The sequence below is a fragment of the Pan troglodytes genome, chromosome 11 (genome assembly GCF_028858775.2).
Source record: "Pan troglodytes isolate AG18354 chromosome 11, NHGRI_mPanTro3-v2.0_pri, whole genome shotgun sequence".
NCBI lineage: Eukaryota > Metazoa > Chordata > Mammalia > Primates > Hominidae > Pan > Pan troglodytes.
Window position 1 is genome coordinate 2,423,275 of NC_072409.2, and position 10,034 is coordinate 2,433,308.

Consider the following 10,034-nt stretch of genomic DNA (forward strand, 5'->3'; position numbering starts at 1 on the left):
AAAAAAAATCTTAAATTTCCTCTAATTTCCTTTTAGAAGAATGTGTCATTAAGAGAAGTTAATCAATTGAATTAATTTAGCATTTTAATTGAATCCCCTGGGCTGGTCGCATTCCTGATTGGCAGGGGCTGCAATCACAATGTGTCTTAATTTAGGTCACAGATAAAACCGTGTCACGTATGGTTGCCAGTCCCCCCGCCCCGCGAGGGTCCAGTTGCAGCCTTTGAGGGTAACGGCCAGGTTCCAAGTGTCAGCAGCAGTCAAGGTGGGATCCTTCTGGCAGAACAAACACGTCCGAGTCCAGAAGCCCGTGGGGGCCGGGCCTCGCTCAGGAATTTACCTTTTGTGTTGGATTCCTTTGGCGTCATAGCTCCTTGTAGATTTTTACGACTGTTAAGGAGAAGATGGGGCAGGCCGAAGCCAGTCTGACCCACGCCATGGGCATCTTCTTTGGTGACTATTGGGCCATTTTCTGGGGATTTCTTCCCGGTTTTCCAGGAAGCCCCAAGCTTGGGCCCTCAGGCGCTTTCCTTGGCCACAGCCTGAGCAGTTCTGCGTAGCCCTGTCCTGTTCCTGTCCACCCCCAAAGGCCATACCTTGGGCAGCGTCTCGGGGTCTTCCCTCCCAGCAGGACGAGTGCCTCAGGTGTGAGCCACTGCCTGAGGGTTGCCTGGGCTGGCCTCGCCTTCCAGCTGCCAGGGACTTCGGTCCTCATGGGAGAGTGGCCTCCTGGGCTGCACCTGGCAGTGTTGGGCTGCCCTGGCCAGGAGGGGTAGGGGCCCACCTTGCTGTGGCCTGAGCTCCCACCCTGCCCCGGCACTGCTTCTGGATGGCGAGCGCAGTGCTGGGCTGCCGGGGCGGCTGGGTGGGCGCCTGGGGTTGGGCTCTGGGGCGCAGGTGCCCACGTGGGCCCTGGTGCTTCACATAGGTGTGGTCCCGGGAAGACGCTCTCGGTCATCCCAGCCTCCAGCAGCTGTGGCCTCTGTTTGGGGTGTGGGGCTGATGGGATTGGAGACGTGCTTCAGTTTATGAGCTCCTCAGGAGAGTTCCTCCAGCCCAGACCCTGGCAGGAAGGGCCTGTGGGAGTGGTGGGGCAGGAGACGGGCCATGGCAGGAAGAGGTCATGGGCACTCACAGGCTCCTGGAAGCAGGCGCACCTGGACATTAGTGTCCTTCAGGACATGACGTCTCATGGTCATTGAGACTGGCTGTCCCCAGAAAGCATTCCCTCCCCGTTGTTCCCAGAGGGTTCAGTCCTGCTGCTTGTCCATGCCCTCGCTCACCCAGACCCTGGTGGGACACCTGGGGTGTGGTCAAGTTTCCGAGGGTAAACAGCACAGCGTGGACCTCCCTGGCCACGCCTCTGCCCTAGCTGGTTTTCCTCTTCACACATACCCAGAGGAGGTCAGCACTGGGCCCTGCAAAGCTCCAGCCATACCCTCCAGCCAGGGGATTCCGTCTCCCTCATCATTGCCTGAGGCTCTCTGGTATCTGGGACGGAGCAGAAAGGCAAAGACATGAGTGTTTCCCAAACCCAGGGCCATAGCCAGCCCTTCAGAGTGTGTTCCCTAGGCCAGGTGCAGTGCCCCTCCTCCTGTAATCCCAGCACTTTGGGAGGCCGAAGTGGGAAGATTGCTTGAGGCCAGGTGTTCAAGACCAGTCTGGGCAACATAGGGAGACTTCATCAAAATTAACTGGGCATGGTGGTGGCGCCTGTGGTCCCGGCTACTCAGGGGGCTGAGGTGGGAGGATCACTGGAGCCCGGGAGGTCGAGGCTACAGTGAGCCATGATGGCACCACTGCTCTCCAGCCTGGGCAACAGAGCAAGACCCCGTCTCTAAACAACAACAAAGTGTGTTCTCGGGGAGGGAGCTGAGGCCGGGGACCGTAGCATGGCCGGGAAGCTTGGAGTTTGGGGCTCGTTGGGGAGGGTGGGGGGCGCTGTGGCTTTCCCCACCCCTTGCTTAGTTCCATGTGTGATTTGGGACCTGCTGGGGCTGGCCTTGGCCATGGCCTCTCCTGGTGACCAGCAGGTGGGACCTCAAATTGCTCCTCCCCAAAAAAAGTCCTAGAAGCTTCCAGCTCCTCCTCCCCCTCCCCCTCCCCCTCACCCGTCTGTGCGCCTCTTCGGACCCTATGGCCCGGGAAGGCCACGAGGCCTTTTTCTGTTTGGTGGCTGCAGGCTCTGGGGTCTACATCACACGCGGCCAGCTGATGAACTGCCACCTGTGTGCAGGGGTGAAGCATAAGGTCTTGCTGCGGAGGCTCCTGGCCACCTTCTTTGACAGGTAGGTCGGGGCAGGAGTGCTGGAGGGCACAATGGAGCTGCGGAGGGTTCTGGCTCCTTTAGCTATGAGCTATCTGATTGTCCAGGGTTGTGGCATTGAAAGCCCTCTCGCATTCCTGACTTCAGCCGTGACCGGTCAGCCCCAGGACGGTGGAGAGGCTCCCAGGGAGGGAGGGGCTGTCTTTCGTGGCCTTGCTCAAACGGGCTTGTGGATGCAACCCCCACAACAGAAAAATGAAGAGCCACACTTATTCTGTTGTGCTGATGGGCCGACAGAACCCTTCCCGAGGACACAGCAGACGTCCCCGGAGTCCCTGAGGACAAGGCTCGGGTCACCTTGCAGCCCCATCACCCGGTCATCTTCTCAGCCCAGACGCTTTTCCTTTGTCCTGTCCCTTAGAGGGTGGCTGGGCCGGCTCCTGCCACTGGGACACACGCAAACCAGCCAAGGGTGAGGCCAAGTGGCCTCCCAGCAGGGCATTCGTGCGGGCGGGTCGCCTCCAGGTACCCTCCCCATCGTCCTCACCCTGCCTGCCTTTCCGGTCCCTCCACCAGGAACACGCTGGCCAACAGCTGTGGGACTGGCATCCGCTCGTCCACCAGCGACCCCAGCCGGAAGCCGCTGGACAGCCGGGTCCTGAACGCTGTGAAATGTAAGAGCCTGGGGGTCTCTTGGGTGGGTGGGGCCGGGGCTGGGTTCGGATCCCAGCCTGAGGAGAACTGGGTGGGCCGCGGGGGTGCTCCCGGCCACCTGCAGCTTCCGTCCCTGGGGGCCGAGCATGGTCTGATTGAGGGGAAGATGAGGAGAAAAGAACAGCTCTCAGAAGCCAGGTCTCGAGGTGTTAACGTTCTTGGTAGGTTTCCAAGTGTGATGAATTCAGCTGCGAAACTATTTTAATATGTGAAATAGATCTAATTTTCCTTTTTGAACAAAACCCCTTATTTACATTTTGCGGTTATTTTGAGCCTTTGCCATCTGTTCGGCCGGCTTCTGCCTCCCGCTCTTGGGCGTGTGGGGGCGGAGCCCGGTCCATCTCCAGGGCAGACCGCCGCCCCCGGCCCGCGCCCCAGATGTGGAAGATGCTGACTGCTGCCGGCTCGCACCAGGTGGCCAAGAGCACAGCCTCCTGTGGCCCTCGGCCCAAGAAGCACTATCTTGTTTTCTTCCTAAAAAAAAGAAAAAAAAAAAAACCTTGTGAGGCAAATTCTGTTTTAGAGCAAAAAGGGGCCTTTGCAGCCAGGAATTACAGTCCCAAAGTGTGGGGTGGCAGCCGAGGCTCTGGGAAGATTCTGGGAGGGACCGAGGTGGACGTGGCCCCTGGGACCTGCCTCTGGGTTTGATGCCGTTGGGAGGAATGGCCCGGCCTTGGCCTGGGCTCCTGCCAGAGAAAGGAGGCGAGTGTTGCTGAAGTGATGGCTTCTGTCACTCCCCTCCTCCAGGCTGGGACTGGGACGGGGAGGGGTGTGTTATTCCCGAAAGGGGGACCCTCTGACCAGTTCCCGTTAGCCGTTGGGGCTATGGAAGCCCGGAGAGATTAAAAACAGGCCTGAGCCTCTCAGCTGGCGGACGGCCAAGGCTGCTGGGCCTGACCAGGCCAGAGACTGTTCCAGAGGAATGGGGTGGGGAGGCCTCCCAGGCCGAGCAGTGAGAAACGTGACCTCTGGTCTTCTGGCTGAGGCCAGGAGAGCCCCAGGTGGTCACATGGGCCCCAGGAGCGGCCAGGGAGGCTCATCCAGGGCATCATGGTTCTGTGGCCTTGGGGAGGGGCGGGCCTCCCGGCAGGCAGGTGGCTGAGCTCACGCCGCCCCGTCCTCACAGTGTACTGTCAGAACTTCGCCCCCAGCTTCAAGGAGAGCGAGATGAACGTGATCGCCGCGGACATGTGCACCAACGCCCGCCGCGTTCGCAAGCGCTGGCTGCCCAAGATCAAGTCCATGCTGCCGGAGGGCGTGGAGATGTACCGCACGGTCATGGGCTCCTCCGCCGCCAGCGTGCCCCTCGACCCCGAGTTCCCGCCCGCCGCGGCACAGGTGTTCGAGCAACGCATCTACGCCGAGCGGCGGGGCGACGCCGCCACCATCGTGGCTCTGAGAACTGACGCCGTGAATGTTGACCTGAGTGCCGCCGCCAACCCCGCCTTCGACGCCGGCGAGGAGGTGGACGGGGCTGGCTCGGTCATCCAGGAGGTGGCTGCCCCCGAGCCGCTGCCCGCCGATGTCCAGAGCCCCCCACAGCCCTTTGAGCAGGGCGGGGGCGGCCCCAGCAGGCCCCAGACGCCGGCGGCCGCGGCCCGGAGGCCGGAGGGCACCTATGCAGGGACCTTGTAAGCGGAGCTGGGTGGCTGCGCGAGGGACCGAGTACTAGAGCTGCTTGCATGCGTTACTAATACAAACAAATGTGATCAAGCCACTTACCTACTGAACTGCTACTGTTGCCTGAGAAAAATGTGATTTTTATTCTGCTTGTATTTAAAATTGATGAAGGAAACAAATGCATTCATTATACTGTAAACAATTAGGCCACTGGCAGCCTCCTGCGAGGAAGTTCCCAGGGCTCCCTTTTGATATTCACAAGGTCAGCCTACAAGTGTAGCTTCCCTCCCCCTTCTTGGGGAGGGTGGGAGGCCGCCAGGCCCCTGGTGCCCAGCCCTGCCCCTTCCTCCCTGCCCTTCCTGCTCCTTCTGCCCGGAAGACGAAGCAGGGGCCGGCGGTGGTCTGTGGTGAGGGGGCTGGGCTGTGCGTCACTGACCCTTCCTTCCTTCCCCATGGAACCTCTCTGGGGCGACGGGGCAGGGCTCAGGCTCCAGGGCCTAACTCCTTGTTTTTCCTTCTTTCGGAGACTCGGGGCCAGGCCCACCGGGCCTTCCACCTGTGTGGGGTGTGTGCACGAGTGTGTGTGTGTGCGTGTGTGTGCAGGGGTGTGGTGAGGGGGCAGTGATGGCTGTGGCCCACCCCTCGGGGTGGAGAAAAGGGTACTTTACTCTGCCCCCACACCCTGTCCTTGTTCTGCCCGATCCGTCTCGGCTCTGCAGCCCCTCGGTCCCCCGACCCCCAGGGCACCGCTGACCCCGCCTGGCCTCCCACTGTCCCGCCCGGGCCCACTGTGGGACGTGCACAGCTGATGTAGCACACGCCGCCCTCTGCTGCCTCAGCCACTTTGGGATTATGCTTGTCTTTTTTTTTTTTAGGTTTTGTTGTAATTTAGATCTATTTCATATATGGTTTGGAAACTTTCAGACTCAATAGAACAAAAACTTTGGGTGGGATGGGTGTCCCTGTCCCCAGCCCACCATGGCTTGGGGTGGGTCATCTGTGGCCGTTAGGGTGCGTCCCCTTGCCCCCCGCCCAGGGCCAGGGACCACTCGTCTCCCACTGGGGGAAAAAGGGGGTCGTGGGTGGGCGACTAGTATGTGTGAAGCCGAGCTCAGGGCCGGACCTGGGGAGCGGGGGACTCCGCTCGGGCAGGAGGCAGCGGCCAGGGCTGGGCCAGGGCGAGAGTCGGTCCTCCCGGTGCTGGGCTCCCCGTCTGCCTTGAGGGGTGTGCATGGATGGAGGGTGCCTGAGGCTGCAGGCAGGGGATGACCGGGACAGGCCTGGGCTGGGGCAGTTGGAGGTATGGCCACTGGTAGGGGACAGAGGGTTAGGGGTCATGTTGGGGGGCCAGGGACAGTGGAGGAAGGGCCCATGGAAGATGGGGCTGTTTGGTTTGAGGCTGGAGTGCTTCCTTTGAAATTTACTGTTTTTTAAGTGGTAGGGCTCACAGACTGTGTGAAGTCCTGTGTGAAGTGCTGGTGTGGCCTCCTACCCAGGTGTCCCTCCCTTTTGTTTTGGGGGCCTGTGTCCTTGTCCAGGGGCAGCCCTCCTTCCTAGGTGTGGCCAGAAGAACCCCCCATCCCAAGACTTGGAATGTCTGTTGCTCATCTCTGTCCCTCCAGAACTCGGCTTCCCCATCTTCACTTGCAAAACAAGTGCAGCCCTGCGCCCATCAGCACCCCCTCCCGTGTGCACACAGGCCAGTGAGCGGTGGCCGACCAGCGCACCCCACTCCCCCAACCTCCACAACCCATCAAGCGGAGGCCGCCCCCGCTAGGGGAGGACCACGTGCTGCACCCTGGCCTGGGGACCTACAGGGTGTGGGTTAGACGCATTCCCACTGGGCGGCTCCTTTCTGCCCCGCAGCCCACCCCTGTGGCGAGGCCCTAGGAGACCTCCCATGGGGCCGCCTCTACAGACAGCACTCAGCCTCCTGGGCTGCCTCCAGCCAGGCCCAGCACGTGCCTGCCCTCCAGAAAAATACGTTGCTTTCCAGAAGGAGGTGGGGGACCATGGGCAGGCACTGTGGACGCTAACCTCGGCCCCTCCACCCGTTCCTCAGGGCCCAAGTCCAGGGGGACCAAGGCCTGCATTCCTAGGGCCGGAGGTGGCTCAGTGGTGCAGAGGCATCCAGACCTTCTGCTGAACTAAGAACCACCCAGCCTAGAGGGAGCCTTTCTCTGCCTCTTCCTCCCCTGTCTTGGGCACAGGTGGGGTTGGAGCCCCCATGGGGCCCGCTGGGAACCTGGACCAAGCCTTCCTCGGAGATGGGAGGAAGCCACGGGGTGGAGCAGGGGCGGGTAGGTGGGGTGGAGCAGGGGCGGGTAGGTGAGGTGGAGCTGCACTTGAGTTCCCTCTGGAGTTTCCTTCATCTGCCCCACACCCAAATTTGCACTTTAATTTGACCATCCCTGGGGGCCTGGCTGCTGACAGAAGGGCTCTCTCTGCCCTCCACTCCAAAGTGGGTGCCCCCCCACCCTTGGCCAGGACAGGGAGGGAGCCGCTGGCTGCTGCCGGAGGTGGTGGCTGCACAGAGGACGCCTGACTGCTGCTCAGGCCCGCACAATGTCCCGTGCCCCTTCCTCACTCGTTTGTAATCGCCGTCTGTTTTGTTGTTCTGGGTAAGGAAGGCAAGAGCTATAGATAAAACTTAAATAATAATAATTTAATGTGAATGGGTTCTGAGCTCTCCCTGCGCCCCGGGTGGGCCAGGCCGAGCATTTTGCACTAATGTGTCCCACGGTGGGCGTGAGTCGGGAGTGTCTGTGGACGTGCGTGGCTGCTGAGCGGACCTGCTGTGTGCTCCCTCCACGTCCTGAATGTACCGTGGGGCGGGGGCGGCGGCCCGGGCTCAGAGGGGCCTTCCAGAGTGCCTTAGCATCCTTTGATCATTTTTCCCAAGGAAACCAATTAAGAAAGCCGGACCCTTCCCTCCTTTGTTTACAAGATGACTAATTCTAGAATCCGGGGTTGTCCTGTCCTGTGAGTGTGACCCTGACTCATCCAGACCCTGTAGAGAGAGACGAGCCACTCAGTATTTACGAGATGTCTGCACCTTTATCCCTAAGCCTGACTATTAGCAATACGCATATCCTATATAGAATCTATTACAGAGCTACGTTATCTCCACACCTTTTGAGGACAGAAGGGACTGGACCGTGTTGGAGCTGCCGCCTGGCAGGTGGTGGGCCTGGGATCTAGCCGCCTCTCCTGCCCTGCCTTCCTCTTCCCCAAGGGGATGGGCCCAGGAGGCAGCTGGGTTGCATGGAGAGGTCCAGGAGGGACCGGAGGTGTGACAGATACTGTGAGCCCGGCGGGCCGCGCCTGGCTGGGTGCCTCGGTACTTGAATTCTGTCTTGTTTTCCGCATTGTGTCTGTCCACCCGAGTTCTCTGTCGTCACTTAACTTTGCATTGGATTTGGTTGTTGTACTTTGCCCCTGAATGTGGACAAAGCTGTGGGCAAGAGGTCAGCAGGACCCGCCTGGGGGTGCCGGCGTTGGTGACTGCGGGTCGGGGCTCCTAGAACATAGGAGCCGGCTGCCTGGCCTCCTTTCTCCTCCAGGAAGAGTCATTCTTTGGCATTTGTGTTTAGAGCCAGGAGGAAGGCAGAAGGTAGGGAGGGAGGGCTGGTCCCCCTCTGAGGGGGCTCTAGTGCCTGACCCTGACCTGTCCTCATTCGACAGCTGAAACTGTAAGCGCTGGCCCAGTCCCCCCACCACACCCAGCCGTGTACTGCCTGGGCTCCCCTCAAAGGGAAATTTTTACGGAAACATCTTGGCAGCAAGTGGAAAAAGATCTATGGCCCATGAACCAACTGAAAACTCCAAGAAACCTCTGTCTGCCTCTGTCTGCCTCTGCCAGCAGCGAGTCCTAAGCGCAGAATCCAGAGCTCGTAGCTGTCCTCAGCTGTAACTACTGTTTCAGAATGTTGCTGCTGCATACATTTGTCATGTCAGCCAGCCAGCTCCGTGGGTGAGTGTGCGTGTGCGCGTGTCTGTATGTGCGTCTGTGTGTGCGCGTCTGTGTGTGTGCGCGTCTGTGTATGTGTGTCTGCGTGTGCGTCTCTGTGTGTGTGCGCGTCTGTGCGCGTCTGCGTCTGTGTGTGCGCGTCTGTGCATGTGTGTCTGTGCGTGTGCGTCTGTGTGTGTGCGCGCGTCTGTGTGTGAGCGTGTCTGCGCGCGTCTGTATGTGTGCACGCCCATGTCTCTGCATGCGTGTGTGTGTGCACGCGTGTCTGGGTGTGTGTGCACGTGCGTGTCTGTGTGTGCACGCGCGTGTCTCTGTGTATGTGTGCACGCGTGTGCGCGTCACTACCGGAGCATTTAGGGTTTGGTACAAGATGTTTCTAAAATGGCAAAGGTTTTTCGTGTTTGTTTGTTTTGTTTCTTTGGAAAAAGAAAAGGAAAGGAAAATTATGCAGAATCGCAAGCATTCAGACTGGACGACCTGCTCGTATTCCGATCAGTCGCTTCCATTGTTAGCATCGTACACGATTGTGATTTTTATGTCAAAAGAAGCCAAAACTTGCAATACTATTTTTAGCAGACAAAAAAAAGAACTAAGTATAAAATGTATAAATATTTTTGACTTGAACATTTGGATGGCACTGGGTGCAAGTAGAGCATCCATCCTTCGGATGGAACGTTTGGAAAAGAGACTTTTAAAAAGGAGGCGGTTGTTTTAAAGAGTCTGTTTAGGGGTTAAAGTACTGTAACTCACGACTGTTAAAAAATAAATTTTCCTGTGCTGTAAAGGAAGGTTTCACAGTACCACTGAGTTAGATTTCAGCCACAGATGCTTAGCTTTTTTTTTTTTTTTTTTGTCTTTTTTTTAAGGAGGAAGCCTTTGTTTTGTTTTCCTGAGCCCTCACTCTCTTTTTGTGCTGTTACTCGGTAGAGTCAAGACTGTTACTTTTTAGCCATGGCTGACATTGTATCAATAACTAAAACTGAAACATCCAAAAGCGAACAGGGAAACCGAGGGCTTCAAGCGTGCTCAGAGCCGTTTCAGACAGTGGAAATCCATGACAAACAAAAGGATGTGATCATTAATTGTAAAGCGCTTTGTAAAATTCACATTTACAAAATAATAAAGTCAGTTCAAACCTAAGTTTCCTGGACTTGGCTTGGCCCTGTGGGGTTTGGGGGAGACACAGAGAAGCCAAGCTTGGGCTACTGAAGGCAGGGGTGGCCAATGGTCCCCCAGGGGCAGCCTCACGACCCCGCCCCTGTTAGCGGCGTTCCCAGGCCAGCTGTCCACACAACAGGGCAGGGATCTGGCTGTGGGGTTCAAGGTCACCTGACCCATCTCCTGCTCTCCCCAGTGTTTTACAAGGGAAGGGGCAGGTGGGTAGGATGTCTGCAGGTACTAGTGTGCCTGCTAGAGGGGGGCCCTGTCCGGACCCACAGGCAACCTGCCAGGGTCAGGGGGTCT

At 58.5% G+C, this 10,034-nt stretch overlaps 1 protein-coding gene across 3 annotated transcripts in view; it reads left to right on the plus strand.

Annotated features, from left to right (window-relative positions):
* Window positions 1–9,710, plus strand: part of NACC2 (NACC family member 2) — an 89,623-nt gene extending 79,913 nt beyond the window's left edge. For all 3 annotated transcript variants that reach the window (XM_016962081.4, XM_054658519.2, XM_009457693.5), the window contains 3 exons: window positions 2,183–2,288; window positions 2,843–2,940; window positions 4,107–9,710. In XM_016962081.4, the coding sequence (XP_016817570.2) occupies window positions 2,183–2,288; window positions 2,843–2,940; window positions 4,107–4,615 (713 nt within the window). In that variant the 3' untranslated portion in view covers window positions 4,616–9,710. The remainder of the gene's footprint in view (window positions 1–2,182; window positions 2,289–2,842; window positions 2,941–4,106) is intronic.
* The last annotated feature ends 324 nt before the right edge of the window (window positions 9,711–10,034 follow it).